The sequence below is a fragment of the Coffea arabica genome, chromosome 2c (genome assembly GCF_036785885.1).
Source record: "Coffea arabica cultivar ET-39 chromosome 2c, Coffea Arabica ET-39 HiFi, whole genome shotgun sequence".
Classification (NCBI taxonomy): Eukaryota; Viridiplantae; Streptophyta; class Magnoliopsida; order Gentianales; family Rubiaceae; genus Coffea; species Coffea arabica.
In genome coordinates, this window is record NC_092312.1 from 12,610,139 (window position 1) to 12,637,198 (window position 27,060).

A 27,060-nucleotide genomic window follows, 5' to 3' on the forward strand; every position below is an offset into this window, starting at 1 on the left:
TACAAAGGGACGGGAGCAATGTCAACTATTAGTGTCATTGGTTGACAGTTGTATAACATTCTTAGTGAGAATATATCTATAGTGCGCTTTTATTAATTGGATAGGTATTAGTCGAACTGTTGGTCAATAATGATGACTTGCTAGTACGTGGATCTGCTGTTATAGATTGTGGTTGAATGTGAATAGCAATTGCAAGAAGGTTTGAACATATGAATTTTTTGATAGTGTTATCTAAGAGGCATGCTTGCTTGTTAGTTTTTGAAACAAAATTTGGATTGTACTTATTTTGTAATTTCTGTTTAGGTGGGAGACAGAGACATCTGAAATGAGTCACCTGTCAATTTGTTGGATAGCAGATGTGGTGTTGATGATCCATCAATGTTCATTTTTTTTTTTTGGTGGAACTTGTGGTCAAAATGAATTGAACTTTTGCATTGGAGATGTAGCACCATTTATAGGCGTCAAAAAATTTGTTGAAAAACTCTATATTTATACCATAAATTAGCACTCCAACCTTTTGTCCTTGTATGGTGAAAATGTTTTAGAAGAAAATGTTAGGTAGAAAATTTGACTAAACAACTCATTGGCTAAACCTTTTTCTCAATTAACACATAATATTTATTACATATAATAAAAATAAATGAGTTCTCCATGATATAATCACATATTCCTTGCTGATACTTGTACCATCTGCTATCGAGGAATTAGGATTTGGGAACCATCTGCTATGTATTGCCCTTTTAACTTTCATATTTTTGTATTACGTCGTCTTTATTTAAAAAAAAAAAAAAGAAAACAAACACGTTTTGCTTTACTCACCTACAATGAATCTGCTAACAATCTCCAAATTCCCGTGGATCAACAAAGCCAATTTTTTATGGCCGTAAACGTGTAATCTTGTAAAAGAATGTGGCATCATGTCTACCTTTTTATCTTTTAATCTCCCATCCCATCCTCACACCCTCCTCATACCCAACTATCATTTTTTAACCTAGAATACGAGTCCTAAATTTAAGGAGACCTCCCACCTCATCCTCACACCTCTCCCATTCCTGACTGCCATTTTTCGGATCTAGAATTCGAACCCTAAATTTGAGGAGAGAACTTTAAGAGCCTTCTCCTGAGCAACGGACCAAACCCCCAGTGGTCAGTAGAGCATCTAGTTGTGTTACTAATGATGCTGAATAAAAGCCAAGATACACCTACATTATCACAATTTAGACGCAGGGTATTGGTCTCCCTCACAGAATTTGTGTACATCCAAATGCAAATAAATTGCGTGGCCGTCATTCAAGCAAATTAAAGGTCTAACACCGGACACAGCAGCACATGAAGGACCAACTCAATGTTCGAGTATCATTCAACAAAGTACCAAACAATATTAGCTCTTGCATTGACCATGAACAGAAGCTTGTGTAAGGCAAAAAATGCTGGCACAAGGCCAGAATGAATACTGGGGATTGTGGAAGTGGAATATATAATACATCTCGAAAATAGTTTATGATTATTTTTTGTAACTAAATTAAAGACGCTTCTGAATGACTCCTGCCCCAAAGTTATCGCTCAACTGCAGCCTGCAGGAATACGGCATGCCCGTATCAGCTCGGTACCTCAAGGGAGCCAAAACAACAGCCAAGCTGTTAACAGAGCAAACTCTGTGTCACAAGGCCATTCAAATAGGTTACCTAGATCCCATTTTGTTTCAGAATTTCCGTAATTCAACAAAGACAGGCATACACTTCATAGAACCGTTAAGGCCAAATATACGCCATTGTGTAACTTGTGTTACAGAACATAAGGCAAAAATACTGAAAGGTATTGATCCTGTTTCAACAACCACGAATTGTCAAACTTATGAGAAACACCAGTCTTAACAATTGGCCAACATGGCTGTATAACAATCTTTAACTGTAGAAACTACTAACTGCTTTTAAACCATCAAAATACTAATTTCATATCTTGGAATCTATCAACCTCATTTGCGAGCTTCCACCTTCTTCTGCTCTTTGGCTGCAAGAGTAATCAACGAGACTTAGCCTCAAGTTGTAGACTCGGGATAAATAAAATAGCATGTTGAACAGTTAAAAAAATGAAAACTACCAGCTTTCTCCTCTTCACGTTTTTTAGCAGCCTCTGCTCTTTGTTGCCTTATAAGGGCTAAGCGTTCTGCAAGTTCAACAATGTTTAGTCGACATAAGTTTTGTGGAAGTACATCATCTTTCAAAACTAAGCAGCATTCAAGGCCGAGTATATCAGCCAATCAATCATCATCTCATCCGCAAAGAATGAAACAAAGATAATAAGTCAGTGTCACGCTTAGAAGTCCTAATCCACAAAGGCAATCACATATTAGTATGCCAAACACAAAGAAAAAGGAAAGAAAACACTGGGAATGAATGGAGAAGATGCTAGATTTTTTCCAGATTTCAAATCTACAAGCAAACAAGGCCAAGGCTCAAGTTTGTGCAGGAAACTATATGGCATTTACAAAACCAATGGACCTCAGATTTTTATAGTGCCAAACAAGGTTATTAAGTTAGCAACAGAAACATATCAATAAAAGAGATCCCACTCTTATGCTTCAAAAACCCATCAACTATAATAACATATACTGCTCCAGCATCATGCAAGTTGTAGATGAGCGCATTCAATTTAAGATGGATCAGATTGAGTTGTACAAAAACCATGCTCCAAGATCTTTTAAGAGTTATGTGACATGCTAAATTTTCTAATTTAAATGGAAAAATTCAAAGATAACACCTTCTAACAAAACTCAGTTGCAAACTGCAAATAGCATACCTAAATCTTTCCTCGCTTGTTCTGTTTTCCCCTGTTCTTGAAGCTTCATATACCTTTCATGGGCTTTCTGTCTTTCTATCTCCTCTCTGCAAACAAGAAAAGTTTGTTAGAATTGCAGAAAAAAATTCAAACATGAACCACCTACTGCAAAAACAAACAATAAAAATAGGAAATGCTTGATATAATCAATGTAGACTACTAGAAGAATAGACGAGTAACCATTACAAACCTTTCACGACGTGAAAGTTCAGTTGTTTTCTCCATCTGCAAAACACAAGGAACGGTTCAACCTAGATACCATGATATAATCAAAAGAGTGTACACATCATTTGAGGCTCTCTTACATCAATGTCTCTAGCTTTCACATTTTTTGGCTTAGCCAAATTGGGATTCTCAATCTGAATAACACCCTGGGTGCCTTTACGCTTCTCCTGACAAAAGAAAATACCAAAAAAAAAGAAAAAAAAAAAAAGAATTGTAAGTTAAAGCACCTGCCTTTTCTGCAAAGAACTATAAATCGCACTAAACTATGCAATACAGTAATTTAAAAAGAGATACTATTCATGCAATACAAAGCCACAATTTACTTAGTTCCACCTCATCCTCAGATTCCTCTTCAGACTCTTCCTCTGATCTCACATCTTCTTCCACTTGAGCTTCTTCCTGAAGGCATCACAGATTTAACAAAATGTGTTTGTCAGAAAGAGCAGCACCAGAATACCTTTTTCTTTTTCTTTTTTGTTGTGTTTTTTTTGGGCGGGGGGGGGGGGGGTTTCCCAATCAACATACAGTCTCAGAAAACCTTTAGATCCCAAGCATTTATGAAAGCACAAATGGACATTTAATATTCACAAAATGGAAACAGATAAGTAACAGCTTGAAACCGTTCAACTATCCTGTCCCATCCAACACATAATACATTGACATCACCTCTTACCTAGAAGCCTACAAAACTATGCCAAATCTGACATAATCCACCAAGAGTAAATCGACTACCATTGGCATTTTATTCCACTTATTTGTACATTTAAGAGGCATTTAATAACTGCATCATCTCTTCAACTTCTCTGTCCCTCTGTGTTGGTGGATGGACAGGGCGAGGACAATTGGACTTAATAATCTAAAACAATTTGATAACTATGATAGAAATCCTAGACTGATGTATCTCAAAATGAAAGCCAACAAAAATTAATCCCTAGCAAGTGATTCACTTGAACCTTAAAGACGCATTTAACTTATATACCACTAGAACTTTTCCTCCAACCCATCATAAGAGTCACTCTTCAAACTCGTCCCTATCCACACACTCTCTTCCTCTGCATCCCCCTTCCATATATCACAACTTGAGCCTTCCCTGCCTAATTATCTCTGGGGAATACAAGCCAGGGGTATCAGCTTTCTGAACATTACACTTTCAATACAGTAACCTAATTGCTTGCCAACTGAGCTCTCGATGTGGTTATGTGCTGAATAATGTTTGGTATAATAATGTGAATTGCTTTTTTCAGCACTTCAAAGTTCAATTCTGCAGCAAAATTGAATTTTTCCTTCTTTGTTACAAGTAAGGTATCATTACAATCCTCCGCAGTCAATAGAAAGCATAATCTTACTGACCCCTATTATTTTCGAAATGAATATAAGGGGGCATTTACTTAAATAAATTATACTTCTTTTCAAATAGTATTTCACATTTTATAAGAATTTGTAATATCCATTGTGACATAACATGATGCATCAAATGATATGCACACATGGAGAGATAAATTTGTACGAGGACAAGGTTCCCCCGATACCCTTCCTTCACATCCTCATGCCTCTTCACACACAAGTCAATTACTTGGCCCAGCAAAATGGTAAAGTTCGAGACTCCCTATATACAGTTAATTTATCAAACATCACTAATGATTTGTGTTTGAACACCAGATAGCAAAATTATCTTTTTAACACTTATCAAGTAACTCAAAAGTTTTTGTGCACATCTTAAGCATTCTGATGCTGTCTTATCAACTGCATCCCTAGTTAGTCACTTCTATAGGTTTAACAAGTACAATACAGAACATCCAAAACTCATTTTCCATTAAGTTATGTAGACTTGAAGCCATGACCCCAAATAATCCCATTGATTAATGTTCAGATATTTAGTTCTCAATGTTTTGCAGATCACCAGTCAATAAATATATATTAATTACGTAAAACGGATCATGGAGAATTTAAGGAAAGGGTAAGCATCCCCAACCAAAGATGAATAGCCTGTAGAAAAGAGATTTGTAGAATACCATCAGTGAGTTGTTATATACCGGAGTTCAAAGCAAATATATCTACCTGTCTGAATGTGCGAGGACGAGAAGCAGATGTTCCAGCAACTGTTACATTGTCAGAGGAAACAAAGCTATGTTAAGCAACTGTATATTACTTCAATACAAACCCTTAATCCACATGTATGAAATTTTCAAACACATGTGAGAAACTACAATGGACAGCATGATTTTCAGTTTCCATAATGAAACTTATTAATTCGGTAGCTTCTTTAGAGACTACAATTTAATAAGCCACTCACACTGAAATATCAAGAGATTCAAGCATAGTTCAGATTCCTAAATAACCCCTTCCACTCCAAAAAAAAAAATGTATGATGACAAAATAAAGCTAAAAAGAAAGCCCCCTTATCATGCAAAAAGGACCCAAACATGAAATAAAATGAAGAAGAAATAGGTCCTCCAAATGAACTAATCTGACACTCTTCAGTAAATGAAAGCTTCTTTATAAGAACCTTAAACTCAACAACTGCTATACCAAAATCAAGCCTGGCCGTGTAATATCCAAATTCACATGTACAAGTCAAAGACAGGTCAGTACACTATATATGAGTTGCACAACAAACTTGACCGCTGCACCATGTACAAATGCCAATATTAGACTAAATCACATGATCAGAATTAGACATTGTCCAAAACTATTGTTAAGACTAAATCACAAGTTATTAACTCTGTACATAGTTCCTAATTAGACTTCTCTACTTCCTTCTCAACATCTTCAGTAATATACTTCCAAACTCATAGATTACCAAGCACATAGCCATTTCTTACAAGACACAGTACAAATTTCTGATAATTAATACGGATAACCACACTATCTACCATGCTACCAAATTCTCTTATTAAGGCAATTATTAATCTAATACGCAACTGTACTCTACACAGCTGTGCTGTACTGTAATATCTCAAACAATGGACGGGAACACAAACGTTGGATGATACAGTCTTCTTTATTTTATTTATTCAAAATAAGTGATAGTATAAGCTTATCGTGAATCTAGTCCGCGTGAATACTAGACAATTTTGTTCTCAATCCATCCGACCCAACAGAAAGTTGGTTTCAGAATTAGTCAATTACACTTTACAGCAGCCCAATCTTAATAAGACAACAAAATTCCGAACTCAATTTCTCAAAAGAAATCCAACCTTAGACATAAATTTTTTATTCAAACAATATAGTATGTATACGTATGTATCTAATTAACCAAACCCATCATACAGATCAGCCAAAAGTCAGCTGAGAGATCCCAACAGCTTGCAAACTAAACCAAACAACAGACCCAATTTAAGTAAACCTTCAATCAATCTATCTAATAAAAAATCAGATCCACAATCAGAAACTGGAAATTTCCGACTTAATTCCATCCAAACCAAATAAGCAGTGACATACTCATCTCTTCAGGAGTAGAGAATTGGCGGCGACCGGTGGGCTTTCCCTTAAACTTTCCCCTTCCCATCTTTTGTCTGCTTCGAGTCTGTGAAAATAACTGAGAATTTCAAACGCAAAAATGGAACCACAGAAACGAAATAATCAGTTAATCCTCTGCTCCTGAAGAAGAGGCAAAAGAACAAGAGCAAGAAGATTCTTTGGGGGGTGGTTCTGGGTTCTTTCTGCTAAATGGGAATAAGTTTTTTTATCGGCAAAGAACCCTCACTAGTTGTGGGAAGCGCTGCGGGAGATATTCATGGATTGTAGTGGAAGGGGAATATTGGAATGTAAAACGCCCCGGATACTTGAACAAAAGCGGATTCACTTTTTATCACGGGTTACTTTCAACTTTCACCTCCAACTATTGCCATATTTGCATATAATATCCCTTTACTCCTCTCTATATTGTTGCTAGACGTCAAATAATTTGCATTGTTAAAATTGTGTTTGAAAGAGCCAAGCTTGAATCTACATTGCTTAGCACAATGTTAATATTATTGTATTTTATGCTTCTTAATTGAAAATCGATATGTACTTGAGAAGTTATTCGATAATAAACTTTATTCTGCTTTAGTTTGATTAATAATAAATCAATCAGATTGATATGTATTTGAGAAATTAGTCAATGATAAAGTTTATTCGATTTTAGTTTGATTGATGATAAATCAATGTCGATTGATGCTAATTGACTAAACTCAATTCGACCTCTTACTTTTTTTTCATGGAGTTATAACCATTAAACAAATTAACATTAGAAAAGGTCATACCAAACTTGGATTGCAATTTTAAACTTAATTTTAGATAGGGTGAAACTTGCGCCTTGTGAATCATATATTTTCAACGAGATCCTACTAGAAAAGTATAAGAATTCATGGATAGGGGATGCATTTGTGTACATTGTGTTAGGATATATATATATATATATATATATTTCTAAGTTTGATTCAATAATAGAGATGAGAACACTATGAAGTTTGTTCAAGTTAGCTCTGATGTTCTATATTTGAGATAAGCAATTTATTGTAACTGCCCACACAATTTCAATTGGACTAGTATATCAAAATACAGTCATAACCCTTCAATACCAAAGAGATGAAAAAAAGATCCAATTTAAGAGTTGAATGTGCAATTTAGAACATTACTGGGGGAAAAAGCCCGCACAACGCGCGGGAGTTTAGTGCTTGTAATTAGAGATGGTTAATAATTATTATTTGATATTTTGTAGTATAAGAATTGAAGTATGACAATTTTATTATGTAATATTAAACAGAAAAATCATTAGTCAAAATATATAATATGCAATGAAACATAATTATAAGATACGATCAACCACTTTGCATATAATCTAGTAGAATAAAAAACCTACTTATATCCGCTTATGCACTTTAGGAATATTAAAATCTATTGTTTAGTTTGAATTTAATCTTGATATGAGGGCAATCCACCACATTATCTTGTCATACAAATGAGATTTGGACAATTACATACTTAAAGAAATCATTGCTGGTGGAATTTCGGTTCTTGCAAGCCAAATTCTTGATTTTATATTGATTTCAAGGATATATCATCACGAAACCTCCACATTGACCAATCAATCAATTATGATTTATTGTATGATTTAGGGCATATAACAAAGAATCTCCTCAATAAGGGTTACAATCACGAAACATCAGTTTTTGAGCTAATTGCAAAAATATACAACACCTAACATGCTAGTTTAGAGGAATAATTACCTCAAAAAAGTACTAAAGCGTCTCAATCCACTCAATTCAAGAAAACAATTAAAAGTAATGAAATACATACTTTTAGATTTGCAGCAAAATAGTTTTAAGTAGATAGTTTTAAGTAGATTTGCAGCAAATCAAATGAAGTGAAAATTTGCCTAGATGGAATCATCAATAAAATAGTAAACGATTTGAAAATTACCATAACTAATAGTTAAAAACAACAAAAGAAGTAGCTACAATCTATAAATGGAAAATTTTATGATGATAAACTTATTTTAAACCACAAATAACAATTAGCAAATGTGATCTTCTCCCTATTAAGCTTGTCTAACATGGATAATTGAATTAAAACACTAAAAATTTATTTCATATACAACTTGCAAGATTATAGATTTCTTCAACCAAAAAGTAGATTGACTAAAGAAAACGTACCTATTGAGAAACAAATAGGTTGCATGATTGTGATGGAACAAAACTATAAGTAAATAAAATGAATTTGAATAGATGAGAGTTGCCATGGTAATCGTCAAGTAACCAAACTTCTCTACTAATTGGCATTAATTATGTATTAACATCTATATATAATAAGTTTGCAAATAACTGATGAGAAAGGCTTCAGAAAATTAAAAGACTTGGATATTAATACAATTAAATGATTAGAAGGGCTTTTATGTAATTTTACTAAAACACAAGGTAAATTCAATTGTACCCAATGTTGGATCGGATATCGAACACTGTTACATGTCAAACTTACCCCTAGCTTTGAATGTTTAAAAGGACATCTAAATAATTACAACAAAACCAAATTAACTACAATGACTCATATTCAATGCTCTAATTGCACTTCAAACACTCTCACATTCCCAAAATAACCCTACCCTTGTATTTAAAATCCAAAGATCATCTTTATCCTAAACTCATTCTTATATAGTATAAGGATATCCATGCTTTAATCTTGTACTTATTTTTTTATTACACAAAATTGAAGAAATTAAACTCTCTTTTGGTCCGTTTGATGAATTCAAGGATGATGTCGAAGTGGCCATTGTACGATACATTGCAAAGGATAAGAGTTTTGTTAAATTCCTTTTCATCTTCGACTTCACGTAATTTTAGAGAGGCCAATCCAGCGGCGAATAAATTGGCAAACTTGCAATTTTCCTCTGAGCTTTATTGCACGTCATATCACCAGCTTCCTTGAATTATTTGGACATCAATGTTATTAGATTGTAAAGGGTTTTCATCAATACGTACATTTTTTTTGTAAAAGGAGTAGTACTCCTATGTTAGGAAGTTCTTGAGCTCTTTGTTTGGTATTTTCTTAAATTCTTTGTAATTATTTTCCATTTTTATTAATAAAACAAGAGGCTGGCATCCTCACCTTGTCGACGGAGTTTGCTGGTAAAATAAAAAAAAAAACTCTATTTTCTTTTAAAATAATACAAATGATCCATTTAGTTTACATAATGAAAATTCTTTTTTTTTTTTTTCTCTTTGAGAGGATGCAATAGCTTTTTATATTAGGAACAGTTTTATTTCAATAAATTAACCAAAAAAAGTAAAAATGAAAATTAGAGAGCAGCAATGAGCCGGGGCCGCCTGAACATCTGATCAATAACGTGACGCGCGAGCCGATAACAGGCCTTGGGCTTGTGAACTTTGACGGGCAAATTTGTGCCCAACAGTTTAATGTTTTGAACAAAATAATTTGGTCCTACTAAAGCCCAACTCATAAAATATTACAGATCGAGGAAAAAAGTTTTTTCCCAGTGTAATGTAATTTTGTCTGAGTTCTGATTTAGTCTTGAATTTTGCTCTCCAGGTGTTACAAGGACATATTCGATTTAGCTTAGGAACCTATAAAAGATATAAACGAAAATGAAAGAGACTAATATTGGGGGGCTTATGGACGATTGGATGATTCTCTGTTTCAGAATTCAATCAAAGTATATATGGACGGTGCTTAGATACTACTAGATAGCCACTATGAGGAGCAAAATTTGAGGGTCTACTATTCCGTTTTTGTTTTCTTAGACAACATTCAAGTTTGGGGAAATTGCATATATCTTAGTAAAGTATTACACGGTCAGGAATGAATCGAGATAATGAAAGCAAGGCCTTTATCAATTCTAAGCAAAGAAAAAGAGTTAACAAAGAAAATCATTCTAAGATTTCATTTGTCAGTTTTCGGATGTGGTTACCAGAACAAATTAAAGACGACTAAACTTGGCCATCTTTAATTTAGTCATTATTAGTAAAGATCATCGAGTAGTGTTTGGTTTAGTTCCATTTGTTTCAGCGGTCAACAGCATGTAAAAGATCAGAACGGCTTGATAACTCTAACAAGTAATTAAGGTTATTACTTAGGACAATTTCAATTGTAAGACAACAAAGACAAAAAGGATCATAGAGTGTATGGGATAATTAATCACATGCATGTCAAAAAGAGCATAATTCTTGAGTGCCAAATTGTATAAAAAGATGCTAAGAAATACCATCCACAAAACTGGAGATAATTGAAATTTGCACTTGATTAATACTTACACTTATACATGCCAAACCATCAGGTTATATTAATTAATTTCCTACTTAGCGTTATAAACAGGGAAGAAAACATCACATCACAAAAGTAAACTCCAAGATAACGATGAGAATTGTACGCAAATTTGTAATTACAGGATATATTTGATCATCTCGATAGAAAATGAGCGCGGCAAAAAATGTTGATCCTGCTACATTATCTTTTACTGGAGAATTCAACAAAGTTCAGAAGAAGGAGTCCGAGTTGTTTAAATTCAATAGCCAGACATGAGGAATGAAATGGATTCACAATGGAATTTTAATATGTAATTAATCCACCATTAGTTCAACAGCCCTTTCATCTTGTTAATAAACTCATCAATATAAGAACTTTCGGTGCCTTCTCTTAACAAGAAATCCCTCCATTTAGCATGGTTAGCTCTCACCTCCTTTCCAATCTCACTGCCATCATCCATCACCATTCTTATAGCTTTGCAAACACCTTCTTTTGTAAACAATCCATCTTCATCGCCTTTCTCCACTTCGACTCCAACTCTAAGATCTCCACCCATAAGTCTTGCATTGATGAATTGATCTCCAAATTGTGGCAGCAGCACCATCTGGCACTCATTCACCAAACCCTCTGATAATGATCCTGAACCACAATGAGTAACAAAACACCCCACAGAAGAGTGCGCCAAAATCAATTGTTGTTGCACCCAACCTCCATAAACGACACCTCTTCCTTGAATTCTCTCGTTGAAACCCTCTGGTAAAGCCATTTCAATGGTCTCAGATCCTATAGGTGGTTTAAGGGCAGCCAAAAAGGGCAGACCTGTTAGCTCAAGTCCCTTAAGTAGTTCTTGAAACTGATCCTTTTGTAGTCTGCATTCACTGCCAAATGCACAGAAAATCGCACTTTTAGCTTTGAATCCACTCAGCCACTTTTCCCATTTTTCTTCCAGAGTTGTGGTTGGCTGCTCTGGCAGTACAGGTCCAGCAAGAATGACCGGCTTCTTGAACTCTCTTTCAATAAACTCACAATAAGGGCCTTCCATTTCTCTACAAGTCTTGAAGCCTATGGCATCACAATCCTCAGCACTTATTAACAGGCGCTCCAGGAACGACAAACCACTGCCAATCTCCTTAACCTTTCCAGCAAAATTCAATCCACGTGCTTCATGACTAAGGAGCTTAATGCAGGAAGAAGGAAAACCAGGCGGAGCCTTCATCAGATCAGCATCTGTCGTCTGTTCTCTGCGAAAGGTGTAGCCGGACATTGCAGAGCTCGTTGTGATAAAGAAGATGGATTTAATGCCTAAATGCCTAGCCAGTTTTGGCAACCAATGTGTAAAATCAAAGAAAACAACCTGGGGTTTGATCTCTTGGAGAATAGATTCAATCTGGGGCTGTGTGTTATCCATGGCTAGGCGCAGATTAGGTTGCAAATGAAAAGTAATGTCAGCAGTGGTTTCTGCACCAGGAGGAAGGCCTTCAACTTGAGGAACACATAAGGGTATGAAGTTGATGAGGTCTGGATAGAGATTGAACTGTTTCAACTGGGCTTGTGTTTTTGTGGGCAGCAAGAAGAAGATTTTGTGGCCTCCGTCAGCAAGCTTGTTAGACAAATGAAGAAATGCAGTGAGATGACCCATGGCAAACCACGGGTACATAACAATGCTCATAGAATTGTGTTTGTCATCCACCATTTCTATGTCCTTGTGCTTCGTCTTGTGGAAAGAGCAGAAGAGAGTTGGGAAGGACACTTGATGGATGGAATTCAAATTAGGTCATGTACACACTTTTCACTATTCACTCTCTCGACTATTGATGCTGAACCTATCCAACATTTTTCATGTTACTATGTGTATCTCCAAGTGCTTACCTGCATAAGATATCAATTTCTATTCAGTCTCAGAGGAGATGGAGATGCTAGTTTCTAGTTTGCTATCTTAGTATATATGCCTGCTTATTTTTCTTGATTGGGGAGGTATGCTTAAGGTATTTTTACCTCAGTTACCTTGCAAAAATATTCTAATAACAATTTGAGCTCTACATTCTTTTTTCTTTAGCATGGTAACTCAGCCATGAGAAATAATAAGCTAGGGATTCAAATGCTTTATTCTCGAGATAAAATCAAGCTAGCTTATAATATTAACTGGAAAAAAGGAAAAGGAAAAATAAAGCTAGCTAATTAAGCAGTATAAAAATTTTGCTAGAACATACAATGAATGGATCGACAAGGAAATGGATACTGGTGATCCACTAGTGCTTTTATTTTATTTCTTGGCATGCAAGGAAAGGAAGCAGAAATATAGTACATGGTAATACAGAAATCTATCGTTAAAATGGTCCTGCCGATTTTCCACTACCTGCAAGTGTATATGCAACATTATATTGATTTTTCCATTTCTTTTTTTCCTTTTTTAAAATGAAAATAAAATTTTCATTGACTCACATCATCTGTCGAAGCAGAGAACACATCTAAGGTAAAATTATCCAATCATAAAACGCAACCATCGCTAGAAAGAAACATTAAATGTGTCGAAACATTGCCACATCTGCTCATCCTCTTAACCTTTTTGTTTCTGTCCGTTTTTTCCCACAGTTTACGTTTTTCTTCTTTATGGTCTACCATACCAATGAATCTGGTTATGATAAGAATGGCACCCCTTTTTATTGAAAAAATTATTCTGACTTCTTCCATGGCCTTTTTTTTTTTATAAGCACAATATGGATTTTAACCAACTGAGGAATATATTAACTCATCCCAGTTTTCAATGGAGAAACTATTCAATGGAGAAACTATCTCTTGCATTCAAAATCTTATAGGAGTACTTCTAAATTTTGACGCTAAAAAAATAAAAGAATCTGAATAACATCACACGAGCAAAAAATGATAGTCCAACAACTGTAGCGGCAATTTTTGTTAGGTCATCTAATATGTGAGAGCAAAGACAGTTTAATCTGGAAAATCCTTAAATAAAACGTCTCCAATTGCTCGGTAGGTCTGGAATTTTGGAATTCTACTTTTGTTCATTTGTATGCAGATCTGGAGATCAAGAGTGGAGGGGAAAGAGTTGAGTGGTCCTGGATAAACTGAGAATCGATGGAAAAGCGTCAATCTGATAGTATATGTCCTCCAATCATTTGTGTTTTTGATCCAATTCACATTCATTTGTGCTTATATTGGCACGTGCGCGCATACACACATGTACATGTATGTGTATATATATGTGCGCGTGCGCATGTACAATAATGAGAAAAGCTCAAAACACCAACAAGTATAGAAATGAATATGATATGAGAACATACCTGAATTGATAACCCCATAGGTAGATCTATTGTCAACTTGGTGGAGATCCGAACATTGAACTGCAGGGATAGAGAGATAAAGATGTATAGAGGTATATGCTGAGAAAATGACCAGAGAAATTAATACATCTTTATACTGAATGATGAAGATGGGGCTGGTTTGGAACTTGGAAGGAACATGTAACTACCATGCTTGAAAAGTTTCTGATAGAATTTTTCCAGGTTTCATGCATCCTTTATGGGAGAGTTACAAGTACAATATTTTCCAAGTTCCTCTTGTTATCTGTTATATAATAATCTGCATTATTGTTATTACTACTATGATTATCATTGTTGTTATAATTAATGAGAAAACAGAAGGTAGATCTTCTTTTTAAATGTAAATGTGCCATTAAACAATCTGAAGGCTAGCTGCGAAATTTGGAACAAATTCTAACCAGTTTTAGAGCCAAAGAACGTTGTAATATTACCCCAAACTCAAACCTACCCAACTTGTAGAAACTTCAAGTCGATCTGGTGAAGATATGGGTGAAAGTTTGGTGGTTTGACACTTTGTTATCAGATACGTATTGGTCAAAAAAAATTTTCATGACAATAGTTACTAATTAATTAGTTATGTTTTAATTAGATGAATGATATTCTTAGGTATAACTACTTCCCTTGGCGTTTTTTTTTTTTTTTTTGACATGATAAAACAAGAAACAAGCTTTATGGCTCCAGATTCTCTGTTATACAAGTGGATATTACGCCCATATTATGCTATACATCTTTCAATATTTGGTGTGCTGTTTCACTGGCTTGGTGTTCGTTAATATTTGGTACAGCTTTACACTGAAATATCAGCGTACACTAACCCAGTGGTATTATGCACCAAATATTACAAGATGAATGCCACTTAAGGAGCAGGGTAATTTGGATGTTACACCTATTTGTGTAACATACGATTCGAAATCAAATTTTATCGTTGAAATTGTTGGATATCGTCTAGCATGAAATGCTTGACAAAATCCTGATGGAAATTCCACCAAAAGTACAAATTGGTTGCTATATATATATTTGGCAAAATGGGCGAATTCATGCACAACACTTTTAAAATGCAATTCTAACAAGGCTGCTAATCAAACTTCATTAACTAAAGGTCCTATCACTGACTAATCGTCTCCTTCTTTTGTCAAGGCTTGAATAATGGAAGCATAATCCCCTTCAAAGATACAGCCCGTAAATTTTTGCAAGTCGAACAGCTTTGCGTGCAGCCACCTCCCATAAATTACCCAACCATAAAACATAACCGTTGCAAGAAAGAGCCTTATAAGTATAATACGAATTTCAACCAAAAGAGGGAGACCCCATATATATATATATATATATATTTGAGAATTTAGCTCTTACTTTCTAAATCTTGTGAGAGTATTTTAACATTTTGACCTAACATCAGCATAAACTTACACATCCATTTACAATAATAAGAACCCCCGTCAGTAATTTGAAGTTTACATGTAAATGAGAGAAAATAAAAAAGAAAGAAGAACTCAAATCAGTACCAGCAGGTAGAGAAACAAATATGTATGATAAGCATAAACTTACGTTATGGGATACAAAACATACCTTGAATTGACAATCACATATGTATGTTGTCAACTTGGTGGCAATCCGAATACTGAACTACAGAGATGGAGAGATAAAGACATGAAGAGAAAACAGAAAGTCTTTTGAATTGAAACGCCCTATTAAACTATCTGAGGGTTGCTAATTTAGGTGATTTCCTAGAAATTTAGGTGGAGCCTTCATCTGATCTGCATCTGTCATTTGTTCTTGTTCTCTGCAAAAGGTGTAGGCCAAAAGGAAGTGTGTGTGTGTGTGTGTGTTCAATTATCGATTTTGTTCGAGAAGGTTGAGAATGCGAACTCACAAAATTTGGTATTGTGGTGTCAAGGAAACTATCACATAACCTTCCAAGCCTACGATTCTGCAGCTGATGATGCTGATGCCTTCCAAAGTGTGGAGCCCACTATTAGACGATTCAGAACCAGCCGCGTATGCTCCAAACGTTGTGCCAACTGCCAACCATGCCACATTAAAATCTTAATAAGGAAAGGAGAACGCCACATAACATTGAAGACATTAACCAAGTAATCCCCAAAAAATTGAAAAAAAAAAAAAGTAATCATAACGTTGTTAATCCTGAAGCTCTCTCCTTTTTTATTTCCACTTGTAAAGTTTAGAGTGAATTAGTCAATTAATTATAAAGATTGTTGCTGAAGCTTCCCCTTTTTCTACCCGAGTGATAAGTTTGGAGTGACAGAAACATGCATCAATTCTCAAAATTGCACTTTTATGTTTTGTTACTCGTTATGTAATAGCACATTTAAATCTTGTTTGATAACTCAATTCAACACTTAAACTTAATGGATTCAAATTTTAATATATTCAAACGTGTTTGATAATAAAAAATTAAACGTCTGAATTAATTAATTGACAGTGAATTTCTTAAGCAAAACTTGCTCCAAAAAATAAATGATAAACTATTCAAATATATTTGATTTAATATTTAACAATTCAATAATTTAATGGATTCAAACTTCAAATTTTAGATTTTAAATTTCAATTTTATCAAATGCACCTTTAGAAAAAGTTTAAGATTGGCGCGATTAGAACAAATTCTTCCCTTCCTTTTGTAATTTTTCCTTTATAATAAGCCCCCGCAATTGTAGATGAACTTTTGTCACTGCGTTGCCTTAAGTGATTTGGTATTTTTTGCTATTACCCTTAAAAAATTTGTTGCCCATACTTGGTTGAACACGTAAGGAAGTTGGCACATGGCACAACCTAGCTTAACTTTTTTTGGAAAATACCAATATTGATATATATCTAAATTTATTCCCCTTTTTGCCCCAGACAAAAGGAGAGTTCGGATTGCATTTTTATGGAATTTTTTAAAAATATTCTCTTTACACATTTTCTAATCACATACGTCACAGCTTTTAAAAAATATTGAATAAATCTTATATATAATGTCATCATATATAAGATTAATTTAAAATTATAACGTCCAGTTCCTATTTTTCGGTTTGTTATTAATGGTTATTTATGGTGGAACTTGGAAGGCCTTCTTGCTTGTGTTTCCATTTCGGTCTTTTCTTGGTATTTTGCGGTGAAATGTTTTGACTGCTTTGCCCTCCCCCCTCTCCTGTATATGTCAAGAATAGTTGGATAGAAAAGTCAAATAGGGTAACTTTTTAAGTACACATCTTGGGCGGGGAGATTGGCAAACAACTGTGGAGGATTGAATTCGGATTTTTAATTGGGAAAATCGTCCAAAATGTCTCTCATATTTTGTAAAATAACTTTTTACGTCTCTCACTTTTAAAAGTATAATTTTATGTCTCTTACATATTCACATCGGTCAAATTTAGTCCCTAACTAGGTTTCCGAACATTTTTTGGCCGGAATTCATCATGTGCAAAGCACGTGATCATTTTTTAAGGGTAAATTTGTCAAATTATATTCTATATAATCTGATCTATAGTCCTCCATATTTTATAAAATAATTTTTTCGTCCCTCACATTTTATAAAATGATTTTTTTATCCTTCACATTTCACAAAATGAATTTCTCCATCCCTCACATTTCAAAAAATGAATTTTCATTTCTCACTAATTATGTGTGAATACATTTTTTTAAACACATGTATATGTCTATTTGATTTTACTTAATAATAATAGCATAAATACATGTATGTAATTGGGCCCAACTTGTGGGCTATCTTCTCTTTTTGTATGATTATGACTAATATTTACCAATAGAACCTTAATTTGCATATTCTTATTGTATCTTGATCGAAAATAATTTTATTGGCCAACTTGACAATGAATGCAAGATATTTTACTAGCTAATACCAGATGAAATCAAATGATCACGCATAATATATGGTATTTGTATTGTTAAGTGAAATCAAATAGACATATACATATATTTATGCTATTCGTATTATTAAGCAAAATCAAATAGACATATATATGTGTTTAAACAAAATGTATTCACACACACACACACACACATATATATATTTTTAGGGTTTTTCTCACACACATAATTAGTGAGGGATGGAAATATTAATTTTTTAAAATGTGAAGAATGGAGAAATTTATTTTGTGAAATGTGAGGGACGAAAAATTTTATTTTATAAAATATGGAAGACTATAGATTAGATTATGTAAAATATAATTTGATAAATTTACCCTTAAAGAATGATCACGTGCTTTGCATATGATGGATTTCGGCCAAAAAAATGATCGAAAACCTAGTTAGGGACTAAATTTGATCGATGTGAATATTTAAGAGACATAAAATTACACTTTAAAAAATGAGGGACAAAAAAAATTATTTTACAAAATGTGAGTTACGTTTTGATCGATTTTCCCTTTTTAATTTGTGTTTTGGGTTGGGAGAGGGGAATAACTGGGGCAGATAACATCAGCTGATATGAGTAATTCATTTGAAAATCACAATGTTGGTGATATAGGTGGAGATCAGGAAGATTCTTCAGGGCCTTCACCACCCCAAAAGAAGCACAAGCTTGATGATAAAGAAAGCCATGGTGCCAAGGAGAAGGAAAAGGAGATGCCAACATCAGAAAAGGATTCCTGTTGTTCAAATGAAATTTTTACCATTTCTGATGAGCAATTTGAGAAATTGAAGTTGGACTATTGCCCCGAAGGGGTCGAAGAGATTGATCAAGATGTATGGACCAAGTATTTTAAAGAGATCGAGGAGAGTGAGGTATTTATGTGTGGTATTTGTGATGTTCTGCATTGTTTTTTCTTTTTTCCCCCCTTTGTCTCTCTTAATCTAGATTGATCTTATTTGGGGCATCATACCTTTGTGTTAGGGTTTTGACATTTATCATTATCCTGGTCTATGTTTGATGGCTCGATTTACTCCCCTGGATGTTGACAATTTCTCGAGCGACATGGCTGAACTGTCAAAAGCTGCAATTGTGCATTTCAACAAGGAAAAAGTATGTGTTCCAAAAATTAATTTTTCTTTTACTCTTTTCCTCTGTTAATATTTATCACTTTTTACAGCTGCATTAGTCTGTTACCTATTTCAAGTGAATTAAACAGTAAAATCTTTCAGATTAAGAATTACAAATGGGAAAAGGTTGAGACGGCAAATGCACAACTTTGCGGTGCTGGTGTCAATTACTACATAACCTTTCAAGCCAAGGATTTTGTTACTAATGCTCTTGATACCTTCCAAGCCTTAGTCTGGCAGGGGCGAAAACCACCGAATCCTGAATCTATTGATGTGCAATTCTGCCGGCTCAAATCAGTTCCTGCAACTTGACCTATGCTGTTCCAGGTATTTCAATCTAATTGGGTTTCTGATATTGGTTTTGAACTTTTATGAGTTATCAGTTTATAGGTGGAAATTAGGAATTGGCTAGAATAGCAGCATGATCTCCACACTGTGTTTTTCTTCCATATACTGGGTAAGTATAATGAGCCCGTGTCTCATGATTTTAGAAAGATACCAAAAGTCAGCAGTGGAGGTCCTTCTGGAACAATTTATTCAGGAACTTTCTCCATGGTTTATATCGTACTTCCTCTGCTATGTCCACACAAATAACTTTACAGAAATCTACTAAGTTGATGATATAGTAGGCTTCTTCCGCCTCAGGGTTGTCATATGGTGAAAATCTGGTCTTGACATGAAAACTACAGTTGGCAGTTGACTAATATGCTGGTTCTACAATCATCAGAGTTCTAGTCTATGAGTCTGTTAAGTTGACATATGGTTTTTGCTGGGTGTAATCATGGGCATGCTACATGCATGTTTTGAGGCTTGATGTGGGTTTGATTTTGTTGTTGTTGCAATCTTTATACAAAGCAACAATTATTGTCTTGGCTGCTGCTATACATTGACTTGTTATGGATGTGGGATATTCGGCTCTGTCTTTCAAAAACTTCAAATTTGTTGCCTAGTCCGAACCCTTTGTTGCTATTGAATATACTATTCTTGGATGCAAAGGTAATTTAGGTGTGGTGGGGAGGCTATTTTGTCACTTTGTTGCAGATAATCTGTACTTCATTTTTTCTGGTGATTTTAGTTTGCGAGGGACTCGAATAGGCATAACATGTTGTGTAATGTCTTGTTTTTCTGGTGTGGCATAATATATATGTTCTGATTACAAGTCAACTTTGTTGCATAACTACACATGCTATTGGAATTAAAGATTGCTACTTTTCACAATCATCAAGGTTAACTGGAAATGTTGCTTGGCATTTTAGTATGTGTTTCATATCTCACATGTTGCTTGATTTTAGCATTTCGTTCCCATATAATCTGGTAGTAACGCTGCTCATGCAATGTACATATTCTAATTAAGGGCCAATTTTAAGTTTTTGAGTTTATTGTTTGTGATGTTTCCAAGTTTGTAAAGTGCATTATATATATATATTTTTTGTTTGTGGACCTTTTTGTGTTTCAGTTTGTTCTTTTAGCTTATGAATTCTTGTTCAGTTGCTGCGTTCATTTTGGTGGCTGTAATATCACAAATCTACAGGTGCCCTTTTTGCTTTTAGAAGAAATGTATCCTCGCAAACTTTCTGAAACTAAAATTTCTCATCTGCAATCAACTTTAAGGTTATTAAAGGAGTTTAAAGACTTAAAAGAAAATTTATGTGAATTGATAGGCCAATTATGTTCTGCAAGTATAAATGAAGTTTGATGAGCTTCAAAGATCCATGTTTACTAACTTGGTATTCAACTTTAGAATCTTTGAGTCCACTGCCAACAACATTGAACCAAAAGATAAGTGAATTTGACAAGCCTGTGAATGTGATTTTGGATCCCTGCAGACTGTAGAATATGCCTCTCTGCTAGAATTTATTAGCAAAACCAAGTATGGGAGAGGTTTATCGCATGTAGCTAAACATTTATGCAGAATTTGTTTGTTTCAATCGCATGTAGCTGCAATCTTGTGGCTGCCTTGATTGTCAAGTAAGGCCTTGCCCATACTAGTTCTATGGTAATTCTTGGCACCTGGCCAGTTCTCTTTCCGAGTCGATGATAAACAAGTTGAAATTGTTGTTGTTTAATAAATGTCATTCACAGGTTTTCTGTTAAACGTGCAGGTTATGGAGATTGTTCCATATCGCACTATTAGTTTGCTTCTTTTTAGCTGATATAGATGACTAATGTATGTAAGAAATAGAACTTTGTTTGATGAAGTTAGATGGCTGCTGGCTGAAGCAGATTGCTGCTAAGGTTCTTGAACTTAGTAACAGGAGACTTGATTCGTGACAAATTTGGCTGTCATGTAAGTTCTGTATGTGGCACCAAATCTCACCTTGGATGCTGGATGACACACTTTGTGCTGTTGAAGTTCTTGAACTTCGATTATGACTTGATTTTGCTGATAACTGGTTATTACTTAAGTGTGTGGGATTACATTCAACGGGCTGTGTTAGTCTGTCAACGTTGCTACACATTTTGCTATTGGGCATTCTAGATTGTATTACATGTGATTTTGCTTTTACGTAGCTATCTTGAGAAGTGGATGATGTTTTAATTGTTTTTAGGAGATTAGGAAAATTTGTTGGATTGGGAAACATGTGAAAGTACAAATCTTCCAAGGAAGAAATGAGTGCTTCTCTGACTGGGAGAGCACCATTAATACATTTCCAGATGAATACCTTGATTTTGTGTTTGATGTTGAGCTTCCGCAGGGTGCTTCAGATTTGCTTGCTTTGTTGACTGCCTTCTTCAAAATTTGTTCTAGCAGCCTCCCTGTTTTCCTTTCTTGTTGAGCTTTCTCCCATTGGCCACTTGTACCCAAAGCTTACAGTGTAATTCCCTCCTGCACTGAGCTGCCAATAGTTGAAGTCTTCTCTGTCTGACAGATTAATAGGAATGTTTAGGATCCTCTCTGCATCAGTCTGATTGAAAAGTCTGAAAATGGTATTTCTGTTCCATCTTCTGTGGTTGATGAGCTGCTGCACTGTTTCAAAATCACAATTATTAGGTCTGGGAGTAGTTGGTTTGCCAGAAGGTGATTCTGGTATCCACCTGTGCTCCCAAATGTTAGTGCTTCTTCCATTATATCCCTTTTTCAATTTGACCCCTGGCTTTCAGTAGTCCTTTCCAGATCCAGGATGCATTGCTTTGTGCTTTAAATGAGAGAATTGACTCCTTGGGGAAGTACTTAGCTTTCAACACTTCGCTGACCAAAAGATTTGGTTTGGTAAGTAGTCTCCAGATCTGTTTCCCTAGCAGAGCTTTATTAAAGGCACCTTTCATACTTGAAGGCAACCCATTTCATCGTGCCTGCCATTTTCACAATGGTTCCTCTAAGTAAAGGCTTTGGCAGGTCTGCTAGAAATAGCATCTTCAAGTGTCTTCCTTCCTTTCCTCCCATCTGTGGGATTATAACATCTTTACCCTTTTTAAATACTGCTCCTATCTTCCTCCCCACTTCTTTTGTTACCCAATGTATAGGTAGATTCCATGCCTGCACCCACAAGGGGGCTATCTCAAAGGCTTCTGTTGTTTCTTCTATCCCCTCTGTTCATCTATTCAGAACCAGGATTTGGTTGTCTATCATTCACGGTCCTCCTTCCACTATTCTTTCCTTGTCCTCTTTGTTAGAGATGTTGAATTGGAACAGGTCAGGTCCTAGTTGCACCACTGTCAGATTTTTTGGATATCCCCAGGCAGCTGTACAAAATTTTTAACACCTGTCAAGTTTGCATTTTTCTCTCCTACTACTCTTCCAATGTGACTGTCCTTGCACTCTCTTACTCCACCTTCCAGATCTCTCAGGTCCAAAGTAGCTCTAGAGAGTTTGTTCCCAGCTAGGGAGAATTTTTGCAAGATTTCTTCTAATTCCGACTCCATTGATATTATAAGAGGTGCTAAGGGTATTCCTCGCTCTAGTACTGGGAAATGAAAATTAAAAATGCTAAAAACAGAGGAGAAAATTAGATCTGCATATAAGGTAAGGAAGGGAAGAAACTGGTAGACTCAGGGAGCTCAAGATCCTAATACTACTGATGGGTATACCTCACAAAATATTACTGGAAATTGAAAGTTAAAAAGCTGAATAGAGAAGATAAGCTAAATCTATACATAAGAAAAGAAAGGGAAGAAAACAGTGGGAATAAAAGCTCAGAATCCATACACTACTACCACTTCTATTTCGCTGGCAAGGAAAAGAAGGGGTAGCATTCAAGTTTTACCTGGGTTGAAGCTTCTTAGTTGTTGCACCTCTCATATTTGTACTTCAGCTTTTCTGTCTTCTTCATTACTTCGTTAGTTCGTTAGGTTTGGCTGCATTGAATGCTTCTACAGGATCAGACAAGTCCAGATTTGATCCACATTTTGAGGATTTCCTGATAAAAGTGCAGGAGATTAAGTGAAACAATCAGAAATCTCAAGGGAGTTTTGTGAAATTATCCCATTATTTAACAAGCATACTCTTTTTTAACTTTTCTGCTGAAAGCCAACACCCCAAAATGGAGGTGAATTTTTGGTAATTTATTCATGATTTTCTCTAGTTAGTTTATACTTTAATTCTTCTAGTATACCCTCTATTTATGAGAATTATCTTGTGAATGTCTCACAAAATGTGATTGCAGTGTTGTTCTGTGAGTTCTGGCAAACAAATTGAAGGATTAGAAAGGCTTAAAGCAATTTGCATGTGAATTGATGGGTGTGTGTTCAGAAAATAAAAGTGAATTTTGAATAGATCTGATATATGCAGATCACTTCCAACAGTAGAATCTGGGAGATCACTTCAAACGTTGTTGTGCCCAGAAATACCTGAATTTCACAAGCTAAAACAATTATGGGATAGACTTATTACCTATGGCTAAATTTCTGCTCTCAAGGAGAACTTGTGCTTTTCAATATTTAGTGGATTTGGTTGTAGAAGGATATTGTGCTGCCGTAGGACTTTAGTCCATGAAATGCTTAAGATGCAATCTGGCGGTTAGTTTGCTTATCGTGTAACATGTGGCCCCATCCTCATTCTATTGCAATTCTTGGCAATTGGTGATGCAGTATAGCTTTTCAATTCTAAATTGCAAGTTCCACAATTTCAGAGGCAAAGATGATATAGTTGAAATTGTTTCCAGGGATTATTTTTTGCACATCATTCACAGCTTTTTTGTTCGACAATTTCAGAGGCAAAGATGATATAGTTGAAATTGTTTCCAGGGATTATTTTTTGCACATCATTGGCAGCTTTTTTGTTCGACCTGCAGGAGGTTATGGAGATTTTATCATGCAAAAGATTATGAAGCTTGAGTAATTTGATGCTCTTTATAGTTAATGCAGGTCTTGAACTGTGTAAAAGAAGACTAGCTTCGGGTCACGGTTGGTTATTATAACGTCTGTTAAGTTATCTATTTGGTGCTACATTCCATCGTGGATGAGGGATGACAGTATGTGCTGCTGAAGTCCTTGAATTTCGTACTATGGGGTTTTAATTTGTGTGATATAGTTGGCAGTCATATGGCACTACTCTGCGCGCGCGCATTATGCTGACCATTGGATATTTGAGGCATTAGTGGACTAGTGAGATGTTAATAGTTTTACTTTTGACGGTCTAAATGGATTTGATTGTTTTCTGCACTCGAGGAAATCTGTGGAAGGCAAGTTGCTTTCGATATTTAGTCGATTATTAAATTATTTAGCAAAAAATCATAAAAATTGGCGCACTTACAAGGGGAAAAATCGCTCTCCGTTTCAGAGGCGCAAGGTAGTTTTTGGTTGCAAGGAAAAATGTAGGAAATTGAAAGGAAGGTATTTTTTTGCTTTTATGTATGTAGTTTTTGGCTGCATTTTCTTCTCTCTCTTTTTTTTTTTTCCCCATTTTCTTCTATTTTTGTCACTTTGACATTTTTAATTCAAACCAGAGGGGATTATGCATAGCTTTTAAAATTATAAAGGGATTATGTAAAAATGCTAAATCACAAGGGGATAAAATATAATTTATCCAAAACTTAAAAACTACACGGTGAATTCAAAACGGAAATAATGAGATGGTCATGTTTTCCCTGTCAAATTAAAATCTGTAGCGAAACTATCCGCCAGTGCTCTAGCGTTTTACATACTACATTGCGGCTATGCTCTAAGAAATTTTACAGAAAGATGTCTCTTTTTTTTCGCCTTAAATATTTTGAGTAGTGCCCGGTCATTCATTCGTCTGGTCAACAGCCAGTAGCAAAGCACCAAACCAGGCGGCGACGGAAAAAGTTAAACAGCAGTTAGAGAGCAAATCTCGCCATTTTTTGTTTTTTTTTGGCGCCCTTTTATGTCACTAATCGCATTCATAAGCCAAAATAAATGGGCTATTGCCAATTTTGGAAAATCGTAGTTCCTTTTAACCACTGGTTGGAAAAAAAACCAGTGGTCTTTGACAATCCATTGTGATTTCTTGAGCAAGTTTCCTATAGTATGATTAATTAACACTAATACCATTTGTTGATGAGAAAGAAAAAGAGCACTTGTAAGGTTATAGAACAATGGAGTCAAGTTCGTTATGTCCTCTATTAGTGTTGTTGTTGCCTCGACACCAAAGCTTATTTTAGCTGACAATTTCATGTGGATGTCTTCGCAATTGGTTTTATATTTCATTTCTATTCCATCCTTCTTCCTTTGCCTTTCATAGATAGTTCCAACGACACCAACTACGTCGTGATATCTGTGTAGATATACGAGATTATTTTCGTATTGTAATTTTCCCCTTCTCTTTCAAACATCCCCCTCTCCACCTTTCGAACTCACAAACTGCATACGGGGACATCTTTTTCTTTTCATAACCGCCAAAGTTTGCTCTTAATTACCGGCAAATACAAGTAAGATTTCACTCGAAGTTATAAAATGCGGTGCACATTGCTTGCTGGAACAAGGAATCAGTAATTAGAAGTACTAGAAGCTATGTGTTAGACTATACTATTATTTCTTACATCTCTCATTCCCCTCTCTGTTTCTATGTCAGGTCAGAAGGGATTAGCCCTCTCCAGGCGGTGCAGTAGTGCTGGTTTCTGCCAATGCTTTTTGAAGCATGTACAAGGCTTTCTAGCAGTTTAACCGAATTACAGTAATAAAATCTCCGGGATTTTCTTCGAGACTTGACCAGAGCATCAAGCAGAACCGCCTGCTTTCTTGACAGCAGATGGCGCGTTTATGGAGGAAATCCCCAAGTTTTTGAAAAGCGTGCTCAAATAATCAAAAGTGCCGAAGAAACTAGTTCAATGTATTTACTAATCGATGTATTTTTCGAATACGTTGATTTAGTAATAATGGCCTAGACAAGTCGAAAAACGCAGTGCATGTGGTCTTTTGAGAAAAACATCTTGTATTTTTTTTTTTAATCAAACTCTATCGGATAAGCCTACTGATTTTAATTTCCATTACCAAATTCTCTCACTCTTGAGTTCGGATTATTTATTGGGTGCCCCCTCATTTGGATAATTCAAAAAAGGTAATTAACATCAAACTAAAATTGCATACACACATAATGTTAAATCAATATATTATGTTAAATTTAAATTTTGGTAGAGTCGTGTGTGTGTGTTGAGTTTCAAGTTTGGAATTTTTAGGATTCTCTTATCAAATCCTATTGGATTATTCATCGTTATCTCTCATCAATATCAAATTCTAACGGATTATCCATCGGTCATCTAATCGGATTAACCATTGGGTCGTGTACTTGCGGGGGTATTGGATTTTACACTGCCCATTGCCATTCCTATTTGAGAATTACTTATTCTAAATTAATTCACTTCTTGGGAATTGACTCAATATTTGAAAACGGATTAGCAAATTGTAATCGCAGTTTTCATCGAGCTTTACAGTGGACCGCGATGATTAGGGATAAGAGTCCTACGAACAAAAAATATTGCTCAAACTAAAAGCAAGACCAATTTAGCGATTATGACAGAAACGA

At 35.2% G+C, this 27,060-nt stretch overlaps 3 protein-coding genes across 12 annotated transcripts; 1 reads left to right on the plus strand and 2 right to left on the minus strand.

Moving 5' to 3' along the window:
• Positions 1-1,717: 1,717 nt before the first annotated feature.
• On the minus strand, positions 1,718-6,846 carry LOC113726090 (uncharacterized). Its single transcript, XM_027249614.2, has 8 exons — positions 6,505-6,846; positions 5,122-5,162; positions 3,397-3,462; positions 3,144-3,230; positions 3,029-3,063; positions 2,800-2,885; positions 2,101-2,166; positions 1,718-2,010 (listed from the first exon to the last, which is right to left on the minus strand). Exons 1-8 carry the CDS (start codon positions 6,569-6,571, stop codon positions 1,976-1,978), a joined length of 483 nt encoding a protein of 160 aa, XP_027105415.1. The 5' UTR covers positions 6,572-6,846; the 3' UTR covers positions 1,718-1,975.
• Positions 6,847-10,975: 4,129 nt separating this feature from the next.
• LOC113726091 (cyanidin 3-O-galactoside 2''-O-xylosyltransferase FGGT1) lies at positions 10,976-15,968 on the minus strand. Its single transcript, XM_027249615.2, has 3 exons — positions 15,711-15,968; positions 14,106-14,165; positions 10,976-12,675 (listed from the first exon to the last, which is right to left on the minus strand). The coding sequence occupies exon 3, from the start codon at positions 12,497-12,499 to the stop codon at positions 11,132-11,134; it is 1,368 nt and encodes a 455-aa protein (XP_027105416.1). The 5' UTR covers positions 12,500-12,675; positions 14,106-14,165; positions 15,711-15,968; the 3' UTR covers positions 10,976-11,131.
• Positions 15,969-18,530: 2,562 nt separating this feature from the next.
• On the plus strand, positions 18,531-26,540 carry LOC113726092 (uncharacterized). Of its 10 annotated transcripts, none has more exons than XM_027249616.2 (4): positions 18,531-18,884; positions 18,994-19,122; positions 19,242-19,466; positions 21,242-21,645. In XM_027249616.2, the coding sequence occupies exons 1-3, from the start codon at positions 18,588-18,590 to the stop codon at positions 19,449-19,451; spliced, it is 636 nt and encodes a 211-aa protein (XP_027105417.1). In that variant the 5' UTR covers positions 18,531-18,587; the 3' UTR covers positions 19,452-19,466; positions 21,242-21,645. The 10 variants fall into 10 exon arrangements, with proteins under 10 accessions (XP_027105417.1, XP_027105421.1, XP_027105419.1 ...); XM_027249620.2 differs by lacking the exon at positions 21,242-21,645 and adding an exon at positions 26,110-26,540 and having other exon boundaries at positions 18,539-18,884; XM_027249618.2 differs by lacking the exon at positions 21,242-21,645 and adding an exon at positions 24,324-24,740 and having other exon boundaries at positions 18,539-18,884.
• Positions 26,541-27,060: the final 520 nt, after the last annotated feature.

Bases quoted from the DNA above. Each gene is read 5' to 3' on its own strand.
- LOC113726090 (XM_027249614.2), bottom strand. From the start codon at position 6,571: ATGGGAAGGGGAAAGTTTAAGGGAAAGCCCACCGGTCGCCGCCAATTC. The intron at 3,231-3,396 runs GTGGAACTAAGT...TTCTTTTGTCAG, and splicing joins AAGAGGAATCTGAGGATGAG to GAGAAGCGTAAAGGCACCCA. The intron at 2,886-3,028 runs GTTTGTAATGGT...TCTTGTTTGCAG, and splicing joins GAACTTTCACGTCGTGAAAG to AGAGGAGATAGAAAGACAGA.
- LOC113726091 (XM_027249615.2), bottom strand. From the start codon at position 12,499: ATGGTGGATGACAAACACAATTCTATGAGCATTGTTATGTACCCGTGG.
- LOC113726092 (XM_027249616.2), top strand. From the start codon at position 18,588: ATGAGTAATTCATTTGAAAATCACAATGTTGGTGATATAGGTGGAGAT. The intron at 18,885-18,993 runs GTATTTATGTGT...CCTTTGTGTTAG, and splicing joins AAGAGATCGAGGAGAGTGAG to GGTTTTGACATTTATCATTA. The intron at 19,123-19,241 runs GTATGTGTTCCA...AAAATCTTTCAG, and splicing joins TGCATTTCAACAAGGAAAAA to ATTAAGAATTACAAATGGGA.